This window comes from Equus caballus, chromosome 2, assembly GCF_041296265.1.
Source record: "Equus caballus isolate H_3958 breed thoroughbred chromosome 2, TB-T2T, whole genome shotgun sequence".
NCBI classification, from domain to species: domain Eukaryota; kingdom Metazoa; phylum Chordata; class Mammalia; order Perissodactyla; family Equidae; genus Equus; species Equus caballus.
This window is the reverse complement of record NC_091685.1, coordinates 37,750,705-37,768,175: the sequence shown is the minus strand read 5'-3', so window position 1 is coordinate 37,768,175 and position 17,471 is coordinate 37,750,705. Positions and strand designations below refer to the sequence as shown.

The 17,471-nt window shown below is 52.2% G+C and overlaps 1 protein-coding gene across 3 annotated transcripts in view; it reads left to right on the top strand.

The window, feature by feature from the left end:
• The window catches only part of KAZN (kazrin, periplakin interacting protein), a 1,019,918-nt gene that overhangs the window by 990,365 nt on the left and 12,082 nt on the right, over window positions 1-17,471 (top strand). For all 3 annotated transcript variants that reach the window (XM_070252888.1, XM_023627332.2, XM_023627339.2), the window contains 2 exons: window positions 11,642-11,847; window positions 12,345-12,463. In XM_070252888.1, coding sequence (XP_070108989.1) covers window positions 11,642-11,847; window positions 12,345-12,463 — 325 coding nt within the window. The remainder of the gene's footprint in view (window positions 1-11,641; window positions 11,848-12,344; window positions 12,464-17,471) is intronic.

The following is a 17,471-nucleotide window of genomic DNA, read 5'->3' as shown; positions in this document are numbered from 1 at the left end:
GGATCCTCTCTGTGGCCTCGTCCACTCTGGCGGTCCCTGTCTTTCCACTTGATCAGAGCGTCCCATGGGCCTGCCTGGCCAGAGGTGCCCATCTCAATGTGAGCACGTCCTCCCTCACCAGAGCACCCTCCTGCCCTTCCCTCCTGGGGAAGGACAGTGGGCAGCAGGGGACACACTCCTTTCTGAGGCTGGAGCATTTTCCCGAGGCTTGGGATGTTCCAGGAGGAACGGGGTGCTGCCCTCCAGAGCCTGGAGCCAGCACAGGAACCCTGAGCCCGCCCTGACCCCCAGAGGCCCGGATGACCAGAGCTAGGGTCAGCCCCTCTGCAGCCTGAGAGCCCAGCAGAGTGACCCAACCATTTATCATGGACTCGGCCAGCTCTGTGGGACTCAGAGAAGCGGGGAGTAGGGAGCACTCTCCCTTCAGTGAGGTGCCGATGGGCCTGACAAAAGGGCGAGTCCATACGCTCCCAGAAATCCCAGGGGAATGCATGGTCATCAATGTGGGAGCAGCTGCAAGCCAGAGGCCCAGGGATGTGGAGGCTGAGGACTGAGAACAAAGACTGGCTTCTGGGGGGAATGAGGGGAGCGATGGAAGCTGGGAGAGGAGGGTACGAGATGACTTGCTGACATTTACTGAGTGCCTACTCTGCCAGGCTTGTGTAGGCACTTTATATACACTCATTAAGTCATTCAACAAACATTGACTGACCACTTCCTATGTGCCAGGCCTAGGGCTAAGGGGTGAGGATTCAGATGTAAATAAGGAGATGACATAAATTATCCTAACGTAGTCCTCACCAAAATCACATGAAGTGTGTATTATTGTCTCAACCTTACAGATGAGGAAACCGAGGCTCAGGGAGGTGACCTAAATAACCCAGGGAGACATAGTAAGTGATGGAACAGGGACAAGCAGGGCAGTCCAACAGACTTTCCACTTTCCAGCAGATATGAGTGAAACTGGCAAAACCAGGAGCCATTAGGATAGGGCTTGGTTCTCCAGTTTCCAGAATGCTAATCCTGGAGGAGGCGGAGAAGGGGAGTTGGAAAGAGAGAGAAGCCTTATGGCATAAAATGGGTGGAAACGTCCCAGGATATTGTGCCCTGTGCTGAGGCTCTGGTGAGCCATGTGAATGGACCTGAGAGGGCGTCGGCTACAGCGAGCGCAGGGCGGCTGTCGGCCCAGACCCAGTCAGGTACCATGCTTCCGGGTGCATGATTGGAAAAGTCGACTGGGACGAGTTTTCTCCTTGGCATTTCCTAGAGGTGTCTCGGTTGTGAGGATGTCACCGCCCCCCCCCCCCCCCCCCCCACCAACGAGCCTCACCAAGCCCTCTTCATTTGGAAGGAAATTAAATAAATACGGCTCATAAACATCCTTGCTGTTCCTAAATTGGTCTTTGTGCGAGACACAAAGTGGCTCACGACTGGTGTAGGGAATTCCCAGGAGGCAGCTGCGAGGCGTTTTGAGGGAGATGGGGGGTTGGATGGTTTGCATTAACGGTTTGGGAGGATCCCGTATGTGGCATCGCCGATGCCCGTCCTGAGCAGAGTTCTTGGCTCTGACTCCGTGGTGGTCCCCCCGACCCAGTGAGCAAAGGGACACGGTCTCATGGCCATCACAATGACCGCAGTCCACACGGCTCACAGAAGCGGGCTGAGCTGGGACAGAAGGAACCTGAGGTGTCCTGAGGCCCTGGGGGAGCTGAGAGGGTCGGGGAAGGGAAGAGGGGGGACTGAAAATCCAGGTAGGGAGCCGGTACGCTGGGCCCTCGGACCCCACAGCATCCAGCGCTCCCAGCTTTGCCTCCAAGAGCTGAGCAGACGCAAACTCGTGCTGTCTCTACCTGGGCGCCTGGAGAAGATGGCTCCTTCCCACGGCCTCTGCTTACAGACCCCCAGCTTCTCACGGAATTCACCTTTTAGGGGCATCCAGCCGGTGAGAAGTTGGCCAGGAAAACGTGTCGGAAGAGGACTGGATGTGGGACGAGACCTGGGACTGCGTGGAGGCCGGCAGCCGGCTGGAATACCTCGCTAGAGTAAACGAGAAAGGGGGGAGGCTTCAGTCGCAGGTTAGACTCTAAGAAGGACTTCCCCAGCGTGGGCACTATTCAGCAGTAGAACAGGTTAGCAAGGAGGAGAAAGCTTTGATATCTACTTTTTAAAGCAATCAGTAGTTGTCATTAGACACCGGTATTTGCCGTCCCCTGACCTCTTCTCAGCGTCTTCCACCTAAGTCTGTAAAATTAGGAAATACTGGCCAAGAGTACACCTGGGAAATAAGCTCAGAGCAGCGTGGAGGCTGGCCAGCTCCCAGAAATCAATTCCCTGATGCCCCAGAAAATTCCCGAGTGCTGGGAGGAGGGGCTGGCGGGAACGGTGACTGGAGGAGGCTGTCCTCTGAGCTTGGGGGCAGGGGCATGGGGCTTGTCGAGCCAGGGGACAGACTCAGTGAGCACAAGCTTAGGTCCTTGCCAGGCAGCAGCACCAAAAATGAGGGGAAAGGAAAGAATGTGGTTTTTTTTTTTGTTAAAGTGTAAAGTAGTCATTGGGGAAAGCTGGGCTCCGTTGGACCCTCTGTACTTGATGGTTTCGTGTATTTTAAGGGACACGTTGTGGGACTGCCGTCAGCTTTGTTAGCTCAAGGCCTCCAAAGGGCCTGCTTGGCCCTGGGGTCAGGACCACTGTGAGCTGGTGGCCGGGCCACCCGGGGTCCTGCTGTCGGCCCAGCAGCTACAGGGTTAGTGATTTGATGCGGTTTAAACCGAGCTGTGTGATCCTGCAGGCCAGCGCTCCAAGGCCAGTCTTTTGCAGGTATTTCACAGCAGCTGTGGCCAGGGCTGAGCAAAGCCTCTCCATCCAATGCAGGGGCCGTTATCAGGCCGCAAAATGTCACTTTTTCGATTATAATGCAGTGTTTGAAAAAGGAGAATTCAGCTTTTGGCTTGAAAAGTGCTGACAGGGGCTCCCCCGCCACCGCCCAAGGGCAGGGAGTGTTGACCGCAGTTGGCCGCCCAAGCAGGGCTGGCCGAGAACAGAGGGGCCGGGGCGGCAGGATGGGGGCGCCGGGAGCAGCCACACTGCGCGCTCACTGGCATCTAGTGGGTGGAGGCCAGGGATGCTGCTGAATATCCCACAGTGCACAGGACAGTCCCCCCCCAAACGATGATCCAGTCCCGAATGTCATTCCACAGTGCCAAGATAGGGAGGCCCTGCCGCGGGCCGGGAGGAAAGGAATGAGGCCGTGCGGGGCGTTCGAGGAAACGCAAGTGGCTTTGCTGCGGCCTGAAGGGTGCAGGGTTGGCAGAAGATGAGTCGGGAGAGGGAGGCCTGCCCTCGACTCCCTTCCCGCGTGTCTTCTTTTAACCAAACTCTGGAGCTCCTTCTGTCCCAGGCAGGAGTGGGCCGGAGCTGCTCATACAGGCTCACGAACTGATTCCCGACTCCACGTCCAGTGGCCTTGGGTTGGTGACTGAAATGGGCCATGCTGGGTGGATTTACCCCACAGAGATGAGCAAACGAATGCTGCAAACCAAGGCACCTGTTTAAAACACGGGAGCCGGTTGCGGAACGTTTACCAGCACACCACTGGTTTGGGCCCTTGCTAGGTCCCCGAGACACCTAGGGAGCAAAAACAGGCCCAGCTCCTGTCCTCCCGGAGCTCAGAGCCAGCACCAGGCACAGCCACTAGTCACAGCCGTCAGCTGATTTCAGCGTGAGCGTGCCCTGCAGGAATGGTGCCGGGACTAACGCGCGCGTGTGCGAGCGAGCGAGTGTGGGCCGGGGGTGGGGATGTGCGTCTGTTGCAGGGGGGTGACTGGCCTACGCTAGGTGCCCAGAGAAGGGTTCCCTGGGGGAGGCAATGTTTCTACAGCCCCAAAGCTTTGCAGGAGTTGGCGCGCAGAGCGGACAGCTCCAGGTGGCCTTTCCGCAGAGACAGCAGTGGGGCAGGAGCGTTGCGGACGAGAGAAGCCCAGGGTACCGAGGGAAGGGTGAGAGGCTGAGGAGAAGCTGGCAAAGTCGGCAGGGCTGGCTCACTCAGAGCCTTGTCCTGGGAGGAACTTAGCTTCATCCAGGGGGCCAGAGAAGGGTGTGGAGCAGATTCAAATGTTGGGCAGATTCAAATTTAAAAAAAAAAGGAACAAATGGTATTGTTCATCTCTTTCCCATAACTCGGGCTTTGACCACCACTAATGGCATTAAGCATGAACCGGGCCTGGATAAAAAAGGTGTGGATGGACTTGACCACTGACTGGGGGACTCCCTTTGTGGCAGGGGAGATGGACAGACCCATGCATGGGCAGTGCCAGCAGGACACGAAGGGTGCTGGGTGGACAGTGAACGTAGCAAAAGTGTTGTACACTCGGGCAGTGTGGAGGAAGACAGACTCTGAAGGGCATCCCTCTACAAAACCACTAAATCTGGAATAAAACATAGTTTTTAATGCATCATTGGCCTCACCAAAGTAAGGGAAATCCCTAAGGTGCCCCCATCCACAAACAAAGAGCTGTGAGCAAATACCAGAGCAGGAGCAGTGAGTGATGACTATGCAAACCGGGGTCTGTCCTGGGACAGATGCTGCTCTCAGGACTGTTAACAGGGGACTGAACCTCGGGGTGTGGCAAAGCGAAGGAACAGAGCCTGAGATCTCATGCTCCCAGGATCCCCCACGGGGAACGAGGTGGTCTCTGCTCCAGGCATCGTCCCCACTCCCTACCTCCTCCCCACCCCAGCAGAAGCAATGAAACCCTCTCTGGAGGAAGGCACCCACTCTTTGGACCCTGGAGATTCCCATAAGATCAAATATGAGTTCAGCATGTGTGAGAGTCAGCAGAAACAAACAGCAGATTTAGACCTTCCAAGGCCTTTTCAGATACAGTAATTATCAATACCAAATACAAGACAGTACGTATGCACTATTTAAAGAAATTTAAAATGGAATTGTAGACATTAGCAAACAACAAGAGAATATCTGGAAAGACCAGGAACACTTGAAAAGAATCAAATAGAACTTTTACCAATAAAAAAATATATAGTAGGTAACATTAAAAAAAATCAAAGGGTGGGTTAAACAGCAGACTAATTAGCTGAAGAGAGAATTTTTAATGTGGAAAATGGGTCAAAGGAAATTACCCAGACTGCACTGCAGAGAGATAAGCTGATGAAAACTACGAAGGAGAAATTGGAGCTTTCTGGTCCACAACAATAGCCACTAGCCACATGTGGCAATGTAAACATATATTTGAATTAAATAAAAGTGGAAACTCAGTTTGTCAGCTGCACTGGCCACATTTTAAGTGCAGCTAGCCTCATGCAGCTAAGAGCTGTCGTACTGGACAGTGCAGATTGTACGACATTTCCATCATCACAGGAAGTTCTGTTGGACAGCGCTAGGTTACAAGACAGAGAAGATGGAAAGTCCAATCCCAGAAGGAGAGCAAAGAAAGAATGGAGAAGAGGCAATATTTTTACGAGATAATGGTTGAGAATATTCATAAGGTGAACCCACAGATACAGGAAGCACAATGTATATCAATCAGAACAAATAAAAAGAAACGCACATCTAGCCACATCAGAATGAAACTGCAGAACACCAAAGACAGAGAGAAAAGTTTTAAAGGCGCTAACGAAAGACCAACTAGACTGGCAGCTGACTGCTCTTGAGCAAAAAGGAAGACAGAAGATAGGGGAGCAATGTCCTCAAAGTGATAAAAAAAAAAAAAAACCAGCTGTCATCCTCATCCTCAAACTGTCCCCAGAAAAACTCTTTGAAGAACAAGGGTGAAATATAGACTTTTTTTAGATACACAAAAGTTGTAAGAGCTTACTACCGAAATAGTTAGAGGAACTTTTAAATCATGTTCTTAAGGAATAAGAAAAATTATCCTAGAAGGAAGATCTGAGACACGAGAAGAAATGATAAACAAAGAAATTGGTAAACATGGAGCTAAGATATTTTAAGCAAATATTATCAATATAAAATAGTCATGATGACAATGTCTGCATTGTGGGATTCCTGAAAAGGGCAGAATTTAAATCCTGGATGCGGTAGGATGTGAGTCAGGAAGTGCCATCCGAATTAATAAATTCTAAATAACTCTTACCGTTTAGGAGCAGGTATTAAGACAGTGATCAACTCTAGGTTACGTTAAGTTAAATATGCACAGTAAGTTTCCAAGAGTAAGCATTAAAGAGTGGTTCTTCAGAATCACCTGGAGTCTCGTTCAAACACGGATTACTGGGCCCCACCCGCAGTTTCTGTTCCAGAACACCTGGAGTGAGCTCTTAGAATTTTCCTTTCTCACAAGTCCGGGTGTTGCTGATGCTCCTGGCGCAGGGACCACACTGCGAGAACCACTGCAGCGAAAACAGAGAAACGGGGCGCTTAGCTTCCACACTAACGGAGGGGAAAAACGGAATGAGAACACAGACAAAAAAAAATCTCCCATGCAGACCACTCTGTCTAGTAGAAATATAACACGAGCCACATATGTAATTTTAGATTTTCTAGTAGACACATTAAAAAGTAAAAAGAGGGGCCGGCCCAGTGGTACAGCGGTTAAGTGCTCACGTTCCACTTCGGCGGCCCGGGGTTCGCCGGTTTGGATCCCGGGTGCGGACATGGCACCATGTGGCAAGCCACGCTGTGGCAGGCGTCCCACATATAAAGTAGAGGAAGATGGGCACGGAGGTTAGCTCAGGGCTGGTCTTCCTCAGCAAAAAGAGGATTGGCAGCAGATGTTAGCTCAGGGCTAATCTTCCTCAAAAATAAAAAAGTGAAAAGAAAGAGATGAAATGACTTCTAATAATACATTTTATCTAACCCAATAGACCCAAAATATTATGTCAGTATGTGATCAATATAAATATTATTAATGAGCTAGTTTACTTTTTCTTTGGACAAAGTCTTCAAAATCCAGTGTGTGTCGTATACTTCCGGTGCCTCTCAACGCAGACTGGCCACACCACAAGGGCTCACAGGCATCTGTGGCTTGTAGCTACTGCACTGGACTGAGCAGGTCTAGACTGGAAATGACATGAGCCTGCAGAGGACGAGGGCCCCGTGCAGTCATCGAGCGCCCGCTGTATGCCAGACCCCAGGCCGAGGGCTCTGTGAACGCCGTACGTCCTCTCCTTTGGTCCTCACGCAGACCTGTGCCTTCAGCATTATTATCACGCCATTTCACAGATGGGGAAAGTGAGGCTGAGGAAAGTTACAACACTCCCCAAAAAGACCATCTGGCTGGTGAGCAGCGGAGCTGGAATTCACACCCGGGGCTCTCACATCCAGTGCCAACCTGGAACCTCAGGGTTTCTGTAAAGGATTTTCTGTGACAAGCCAGCAGGTGAAGATTTTAGGCGTTTTGGACAAACCAGGCAATCTGTCACAACTACTCAACTCTGCAGGAAAGCAGGCTTGTATAAACAAATGAGCAAGGCTGTGTCCCCATAAAATTTTATTTAGAAAAACAGGTAGAAGCTGGATTTGGGTTGCGAAGCCCCCGTGTGAGGTACCATGGCTCGGGGAAACCTCCATAAGGAATTCCCGACATTTGGTGGTGCATGCCCGTGTACGCGGGGCGCGGCGAGGGGATGCCGGACTTCTCCTTCCAAAGTCACCAAGGGCCTCCCTGGGTTCGGAAGGATCCAGATTGGCTAGCACTCCTCAGACTCTGCCGGGGGCCCCGGCGGCCGCTCTAACTCCGCAGCCTCTGCTGAGCTGCCTGGCTATAAATGTGAGTTATTCGCACTCTCAGGGCCGAGACGGGGGAAATAAAAGCCAGGAGTGATGGAATCCCAGACATAAACTCTGGCACCGTGAGGCCTGCATGGGGAAACTGCCTTTAATTAATGGTTTATGACCCCAGAGACTCCCCCGCTCCCCAGGCCTCCTGCAGCATCATCTCCTTGGAGCTCAGTCCTGGGCCGTGGGGTGTAGCTGTTTGTTCTCAGAAACCAAAATGTGTGGTTTGCCCGTCTGAACTCAGCCTGGCCTCTGGCGTGCCTCAAGCCTGGACTCCATGAGTACTGTGAACTGAAAAGCCAGCTCCTCTCCCAGGCCTCAGGCCTGTTGGCTACAGAACAACCCGCACACACTCACAAAGACACACCACACTCAGGAAAACACACGCTCATGCGTGCACACATGCACATGCACACACGTGCATGCACATACACACATGCACACGCATGCCTGCCCACACACACACACACACACACAGGAAGTTTGCTTTTTTCTTTGTCTGTCTGTCATTCTCTCCTCCCCACCCTCCACTCGTTCGCTCCTTCTTGCTGTTTATCTTTTTGCTTTGTTTTTTCTGTGGCATATTTCTCCCCTGAAGCCTTGCTCTTCGAGTCTCTCTTCCCTCCTCTCTCTCTCTCTCTGATTCCTGCTGCCGTCTTCTCCTGTCTCTCCCTTCCCCTGCCCCTTTATCTCCCTTACTTGGGGCAACATGGCCAAGCAGTGCCAACACCCCTCCCCCCGCCCCGCAGTGCACCTTGGCACAGAACAGACAGATCCGCCCCCCCAGGCGGCCCCACCCCGCCCACCTGGACCAGGTGGAGTCTAGCTGGGACGATGGATTTCTGCTCAGGTGCGCTTGACACCAAAAGGGACTAGGCTCCCTCCCTAAGCACCTGAGCTGAATTCAAGCCACATTTCATCCCAGGAATGCAGGGGACTGAGGCAACTACCGCTGAATTCTCGGTGCAGCTGGAAAGTGCCCGAGCCCAGGGGAGGCGCCCTTTATGATCGGGAACAGCCACCCTTGACTGGTGCCTCCTGTAGCTTCACATTCAGAATTTATCACAGTCATATTAACCTAGGAGGCAGATAGTATTACTATTATACCCATTTTATAGATGGGGAAACTGAGGCTTCAAGAGTTAGGAAATTTGCCCAAAGTCAAGGTCTATTCAACTCCACAGGCCTGGTCCAAACGGACAACCTGGGCTGCATCCTGGAATTTTGAGTAACCGGATGCAGCCACACGTCGTCTCTCATCTTCCCAGAGGGACGTCACAGAGACGGGGCTCAGCTACAAGAACAACGTGGAGGCTGTCAGCTCTCCAACTGGGGGGCACACCCTGCCTGGGGGCCAGCAGCCAACCCCGGTAGGACCCCATCAGAAAGACTTCTCTGCCAGCCAGGAAGGGCACCTGGGCTGGGCCTGTGTCCCCCAGCCTGGCAGCTGTCTCCCCTGGGGGATCCCGGAGCCCCCGGCGGGGCTGCAAGGGCAGCTGCTGCTGTTTTCAGAGCCACGGCAACACGTGCTGCTCAGACCGCGACCTGCACAGAGCTGTGCCCTCGGCCGCTTCCCTGGGGGAAAGAGGCTTCCCGCCGCCTGAGACGGGAGATGGAAGGCTGTGTCAGTGAGCTCTCAACCCCTACCCGTCCTGGCACAGAGCAGCCCTGTCATACCCTCTGTCACTCGGTGACGCTCACCATCACTGACACCCCGGAGCAGCCCAGAGGAGGAGGCGGACGGCAGGGAACAGCATTGTGCCAACTTTGCAGAGGTGGAAACTGAGGCACGAGGCATCGTCTCTGCCCACTCAGAGTTAGGTCACTCTGCCCGGCTCCTGCTGGACCGGGGTGGCGTCTTCCAGGCCTGGGGACTGTAGCCTCCGAAGGGCTCTTGGCTGGGTGGATGCAGGCCCTCAGGCGTCGTCAGGGAGAAAGGCTTCAGCCGAGCTGGGGTGGAGGAGGACGTGAGGTCACCTGCAGCTGTTTCCTAAGAGTGTGCAGGAGTTTAAGGGGCGGGAGGTGGAGGGATGGGGGAAGGGGCTTCGTACTGGAAAAAGTAAGATTTCTAGGCCGTGGGGTCTTTTCTTTCAGTTTCAAAAATAATATAGTCAATACAGAAAACTTGGGACACAGAAAAGTATGCAAACACTCACAAATGCTCTCAAACACTGACATGTGCACATTCACACACACACACTCACCGCACAATTACCCATCACCCGTTTCCAGAGATAAAGACTTTTAACATGTTTCCATCTAGTATTTTATGTATATATAGATGTATGTATACACATATATACACAATTATAACTATATATATATATTACTAGGTATGTAATTTTAAAAATACAGTTGGGATTGCATTGTACCTGCTGTCCCGTCCTGTCCTTTTCCACTTGGCAATAGATTGTGAACATTTTCTGGTATCAAAAATATTCTCCAGGGTCCGGCCCCGTGGCTGAGTGGTTAAGTTCACTCGCTCTGCTTTGGTGGCCCGGGGTTCGGCAGTTCAGATCCTGGGCTCGGGCCTAGCACCATTCATCAAGCCACGCTGAGGCGGTGTCCCACATAGGACAACTAGAACGACTTACAACTAGGATATACAACTCTAAACTGGGGCTTTGGGGAGAAGAAAAAAGAAAAAAAAAGAGGAAGATTGGCAACGGATGTTAGCTCAGGGACAAACTAAAAAAAACCTTAAAAAAAATTCTCCAGTGACAGATTTCTTATTAATCACATATATTCCAACATATGAATGGAGCATCATCCATTCGGATAAACTCCCGGTGATAACCATTTACACTGCTTCCTGTTTCTCAAATTTTCCTTTTCTTTTCACTGTAAATGTCTGCGTGTTTACTATGGAACTTGGATGATGCACAAAGTATAGCAAGAGGAAAATAACATATTTTTCCCGTCGCCCAAACTCAGACACTGTTAACATCCACGCATACCTCATACACAGAACGTGCTCGATTTGATGGATAAGCAGTTTTTATGTTGTTGTGATGATTTGTAATATACAATATCAGTAGGGTCATTTCTAATCAGGCTTAATTTTTAATACTTGTCGTTTCTCATGGTATTGAGTTTGTCCGCTTGGGTCTTTATGTAACCCCGCTTTAGATCCAGATTCATTTTGCCTCCTGGTCGAGTCTGTGTACCTTGAACTCGGCATGTTTATCGGGTGTTAATGGAGCTGAACAACCACTGACTGAAGAATGGGTTTGGAAAATGCAGGTGGATGAACTCTTTTTCTGTGAGGGGCGCTCCAGGAATGGGCTTTGGGGTGTTAGGGGATGGACCTGAGGCTCCATTTGTCATAGGAAAATAGCTTAGCCAGTTGCCCAAAGACAACTGTTGCTGTGTTGTTTACAGTAGTGAAAAATGGGAACAACCCTTGCCCATCAGCAGGAGGCGGGTGCAATAAATGACGGAGCATCCACTCCGTGAGTCCTGTGTAGTCAATAGATGTTGCAGAGCTCTGCTGAGATGCAAGCCTGCCCTCCAGAGCGAAGACGAGGAAAGCATCTTACAAACGAACGCGTGGTGTAAGCGCGTGGGTCTGTGTGTTTGGAAGCGTGGGCATTTGTGTTTCCCAAGGAATATTTAACTAAGTACTGGCAGCTGCTGTCTCTGGGTGGCGTGGGATTTGAGGTGATTTTCACTTCCTATTTTATTTGTATTCTTTTCTGGATTAAGTTTTTCAAATTCTTTTTTTCACTAGATTGCTTTTGTAATGGGGGAGGGGCGGCAAAGCAAAACAAAAGCCACTTTGATTTTGACATGAAGAAATGCAAGGGGGGAGAACATCCCTGCCTCCCTGGCACCCCGGGAGTGCAGACTCGGGGTGCAGCCCCCCAATGCAGCGTCCGTGCTTGTGTGTTGCAGACTCAGACAGCCAGTGCAGCCCCACACGGCAGAGCCTCAGCCTGTCGGAGGGCGAGGAGCAGACGGACCGGCTGCAGCAGGTGGAGCTGGTCAGGACCACCCCCATGTCCCACTGGAAGGCGGGCGCCGTCCAGGCCTGGCTGGAGGTGGTCATGGCCATGCCCATGTACGTCAAGGCCTGTGCGGAGAACGTGAAGAGTGGGAAGGTAGGGCGCCTCCAGGACCCCTGTGGGAATGCCCCCTCGCCCCCCCACCATGAACTTCGCTAACCCGGAGCTGGCCTGCCCCCCAACTCCCACCCCCCAGTTAGGAGGAGATGTCATCTAGGAGCCAGCTGACCTGGGTTTGGGCTCCAGTCCCCAATAAATAACTGTGTCCCCAGCAAGGCACATAGCCCTTCTGAACCTCAGCTTCCGCATCTTCAAAATGGGACTAACCTTCCTTTACGTGGCCGAAGGGGATGAGACCAGAGGGCTGGAGGGCCAGCTCACCCGCCTCATGGAGCAGCCGCCCTGAGATGGGCTGCACAAGAGCTCTGCCTGATGGCAAGGGAGGATGGACAGGGGGTTGGGGAGAGGCAGCCCGGCCAGCAGACGCCTCTGGGGCTGGGTTCTGGCCAGCGCAGGTCCTGGGAGGCCTCGGGAGCCCTCCTCCACCCTCCCTTCTGGGCGCTCAGTCCCCACCCCCCCCCCACCCGGAGCAGGTGCTGCTGAGTCTGAGTGACGAGGACCTGGAGCTGGGCCTCGGCGTGTGCAGCTCCCTGCACCGGCGCAAGCTGCGGCTGGCCATCGAGGACTATCGCGACGCCGAGGCGGGCAGGAGGTGAGCCAGCGCTCCAGGGCACCCCGCCTGGGCCCAGCCCCTGGGAAGAAGGGAGAAAAGTCTACCCCGAGAGCCCCAGATCACACAGCTGGGGGGAAGGGGCGCTTGGGCTGGGCCAGGTGTGAGGGAGGATGGGGTGTGACCGACATGGTCCCAGAATGCCAGCGGCCAGGAGGCTCAGACACATCTCAGTCCCTCTCTGGGCCAGCCCTCCCCATGGGGAGATGGAGACACTGGGACTAAGTGAGGCCCCAAGTGCACTAGGACCCCCCCAGTGTGGTGTGGGGGGCCTCACCCACCCCCAGATCTCTTCTACCTCAGAGGGCCAGCCCCAGCAGATCTGGAAATTTGGTGAAAATTTGGCCTACATCCACCTCAAACCTCAGCTCTTACCACTCCAGGGTGAGAGAGGATGGCAGAAGGCAGGCAGAAGCAGAATCAGACAGGGAAGCAGAAATGGGCACGCACCGGCTTATTGCAGTCTCTCCCCCAGAGGGTGGGGCCGTGGGAGGGGCCTCTTTTAATGAGTACAGGGGGGGAATAGCCCAAGGTTCCTCCCATGGGGTGTGTCCCCCGAGAGGCCTCCTGCCCCCATTGTTCATCCCCTCCCCCACCCCACGACTGCCTCTCCCCTGACCTTCTGTGAGCAGGATTTTTAGTGGCCCCCTCCTTCACCAAGCAGCTCCAGGGAAAAGGGAAGGACCCCTTGCAAGTTCTCAGAAAGTGGAGGGGGGAGAAAGAACTAGCTGGTAAATCTGACACTTTTTGTTTTGCATAATTATCTCCTTCACTGGTTTCCCCATCATTTTTGTGCAGTTAATTAATCAAACCTGGTGGTGTGTGCTATTATTTGCAGAAGCAGCTTTGTGGATTAAAAAAAGAGGGAGCTGGGGGTGGGAAATCAGGCTGGTTTGGAAACAGGAACCAAATCCCTGTTTGTCCCGGAGAGGGCCCTTGGCCTCAGTCCCAGGCGGCAGGAAATAATGAGATGGATTGATCAGAAACTCAGGTAGCAGCTCAAAGCAAGAAGACGACAGGCTGGGGCTGAGAGACGGAGGATGGGGGCAGGGGGAGGAGAACAGCACCCGGCTCAGCTCCCCTCCTGGGGGCCCCGCAAGCACCCCACACTCAAAGCGCTCGCTGTCCTCGGTCACCCCAGCTGGAAACCCCTCCAGCCCCTGGTCCCACTCCCAGCTCAGTCAGTAAGTGCTGCCTGTGTTCACTGGGCAGGGTTGGGCTGCCCTCTTTGCTTCCCAAACTATGGGCTCGCCACCCAAGTTCCCCAAAACTCAGCTGACCCCAAAACCTCCAGGAGCCAAGATGCTATGCTGCCAGAAAGGGGTGGGTTCAGCTCAGCAGCCAGATGTGAACAGATTTTGAAAAGTTATGGGAGCTGGAAGCAGGACTGTTTGCAAGGATCACAGGGCCCCAGCATTAGACGCCCCAGGGCTTCCTGGAGAAGAGAGGGCCCTGAATTTGAGGATCCATTCCCTGTGCAAATCTGGCCTGTCTCCAACTTGCCATGTGACCTTGCCCTCTCTGGGACTCAGTTTATCCACCTGTGAAGGTAAAGAGGTGAAATTAGGACAGTGGTTCCTTAACTTTTGGGGATGATGGCCCCTTTGAGAATCTAATAAAAACTTCTGACACTTTTCCCAGAAGAAATCTACAAAACTTCACAACTTTGCATTCTGGGACTTTCTGACCCACCCATGGAACTTTTAGGGGTCCATGGATGCCCAGGTAGGAACCCCAGTGAAATAATCTTAAAGAAGATTTCCACCTGTGACATCCTGTGTGACCTTAGGCCTGACACAGCCCTCTCTGGGCCTGGTTCCCTTATCTCTAAAATACTGAAAACAAAACCCACCAACCCCTGCCAACCCATCACCTGTCACTTTATGGACATGATTTTATTTAACCATCACAACATCAGTGGGGGATGGACCCTCTTACACCCATTTGAAAGATGGAGAAAGTGAGGCCCAGAGAAATAATGGCCGCAAAGTCACACTAAAAACTTCTGACTTCAAAATCAATTCCCTTTCCACTATCCCACATCACCTTTGTGTTAAAACGACGACGACGGCTCCTCCTACTATTACTGATGGAGCGCTGAGTAGGTTTTACCTTCTCTTATCTCTCCTGGTCCTCGCAATCCAAGAGGCAAGCATGATTATCGTCATTTTACAGATGAGGAAACTGAGGCACAGAGGTACAAGGTCTCAAAGTTAAGGGTGATGGAGCCAGAACAGCCTTGTGTTTTCTGTGTTGAATAATAACCCAGATGATATCTAGATTCTGTGCCCAAACTCAGATTTTAGGGTCTAATCTAGCAGCAGTTTGGGGAGGGAGCAGCGTCAATTTTATAAAACGTCTGAATTACTTTTAAAGTCATGCCGTTTTATTTGACTTGGGGGCTTAGAACGGCTCAAACCAACAGCTGGGGAAGCGTTGCCAAGCGGAGGCCCTGTGGGGACAGCTTTAATGAAAAGAGAAGCGTTTCGAAGGGCAGGAGTGCATTAATTATTGGCCCACAGATGGATTCTGCTGATGACGATGGGCCTCTCTCAAGCGGGTTAGGCAAGGCAGCCCCCACCTCCCACCCCATGTCTTGTTGCGCATTGATTTGCTGAGCAAACCCTTCCTTTGGACAGAAGAGGAGGCAGTCCTGGTCTCCATGCGTGGCGACCTTGGCCCAGTGGCATCTGAGGCAGACGGCCATGAGCTCCACCTCCTGCCCCAGTGGGAGGCCACTGAGCACCGGGCCTGGGCAGGGCCCATCTGAAGTGACAAGGCTGGAGCCGGCCCTGGAGGGCTGGGAGGGGGTCTGTCCTGGGACCATTCATCCTAGAGGGGAGCTTGTCTTGGGCTAGAAGATTCCATTTTGGGAGCTCTGTGCTGGGCAGCCTCCGGGTGGGCTGGAGCCAATGCCCCGCTCTCCAGCCTCGCTCTGGGTCCCCTGCGTTGGGTTATCAAACAGGAGCCTGAACATTACCTCTGAGCCAGGTGGGAGCCTGGGTGTTCGTAGAGAGGCCACACCCAGTCCTGCCCTCCAGCAGCTGACAGTGGGCGGCTGGCCGCATGAGCAGCACATGTCCAGGGTGACAAGGGCAGGGATGGGGGCTCCCTGGAGGCACCGGGCATGGTGGGGGCTCTAACTCAGCACGAGGGGCCTGGAAGGCTTCAGGGAGAGGACATCTCAGCAGAGTCCTGTAGGAGCCAAGCAGGTGAAGAGGACCGGAGACCAGGAGACCCCGGCCCGTGGGGGCAGACCCCTGTGGTTCCAGGTGGCTGAGGGGCAGGAGGAGGGGGGCGGAGCTGGGAGCCCATCTTTCCTTCCCTTCCTCTTTCCACAAAGTCTATGATGCATCCAGCGATGGGCTGACTCAGAGCCTACAGAACAGCGTCCCTGCCCCTAGAGGAGTGAATTTTCAGTTCCATGTGTCATTCGTGCTTTGAAGGAAACACTTGGGGGCAGAGTAGCAGCTGGGGAGCAACTGCGACAGCGGACAGTAGGCAGAGCAGAACTCTGCAGGCGGGAGCTGAGGCCTGGGGGCTTGGGCAGGGCTGGAAGACAGCGGACGCAGAGGGACAGGGGAGCCCCACCCCGAGGGACAAAAGGCTCAGTGCATCCTGGAAGCGCCCCCCAGCCTGAGCCGGGTAGGGGAGGGGAGCCCCAACCTTGTTAGGCCCCTCCAACGACTTCCGATTTTATTCCCTCGAAGGGAAGCCACGGAAAAGTTTTCTTGGTTTATTTTATTTAAATCCACTCTTTGTTCCTTTTTTCCCTCTTGCACTGACTGGCTTTTATTAGTTGAATGTTCCCACTACTGGCTCTGAGCTATGTGTCTTTGTTTTATTTTTAATCGTTGCTTTATGGTACAATATACATACCACTATCTTCAAATAGTATTATGCAACTTTGTATATAGTGTCAGATGCTTTTTTCTCCTGGCTTTATGCTGTCATTTTCGTACGTTTTTATCTCTATATATTATACACTCCAGAATACATTGTTATTATTTTCCTTTTACATTTTTGTCTATTATCTTTTAAAGAGATTAGCAAATGAGAAAAATATTTACCCGGATATTTACAATTTCCAACCATCTTTAGTCTTTAAAAAAAAATTGTTTTATTGTGGTGAAAGACACGTAACATCAAGTGTCCCATGTTAGGCATTTTTAAGTGTACAGTTCGGGGTATTAATCACATTCACGTGGTGGTGCCGCCGTGCCCCCCCCATCTGCCCCCGTGACTCTTTTCGTCTGGTAGAATGGACACTCTGCACTCATTAAACAATAATTCCTCCTTCTTCCCCTCCCCCCAGTGCAACTGTAGCCACCATTCTACTTTCTGTCTGTCTCTGAATTTGGCTGCTCTAGGTACCTCAGATAAGTGGAATCATACCGTATTTGTCTTTTCGTGACTGGCTTATTTCACTTAGCATAATGTCCTCAAGTTTCATGTGTGTTGAGCATATTGCAGAATTTCCCTCCTTTTGAAGGCTGAATAGTATTCCATTGTACGTGTCAAGCGCATCTTGTTGGCATCCTTCCTCCATCGACGGACACTTGGGTTGCTTCTCCATTTTAGCTATTGTGAATAATGCTGCTATGAATGTGGGTGTACGAATATCTCTTCAAGATGCTGTTTTCAATTCTTTTGGACATATACCCCAAAATGGAATTGCTGGCTCCTGTGGTAATCCATTTTTTAATTTTCTGAGGAACCGCCATACTGTCTACCGTAGTGGCTGCACCATTTTACATTCTCCCCAACAGTGCATGCGTTCCAGCTTCTCCACGTCCTTGCCAACACTTGCTGTGTTCTTTTTTCTTTTTTTATAGCAGCCATCCTAATGGCTCTGAAGTGCTATCTTATTGTAGTTTTAACTTGCATTTCCCTAATTATTAGTGACGTTGAACATCTTCTCGTGTGCTTATCAGCCATTCTTATATCTTCTTTGGAGAAATGTCTATTCAAGTCCTTTGCCCATTTCTGC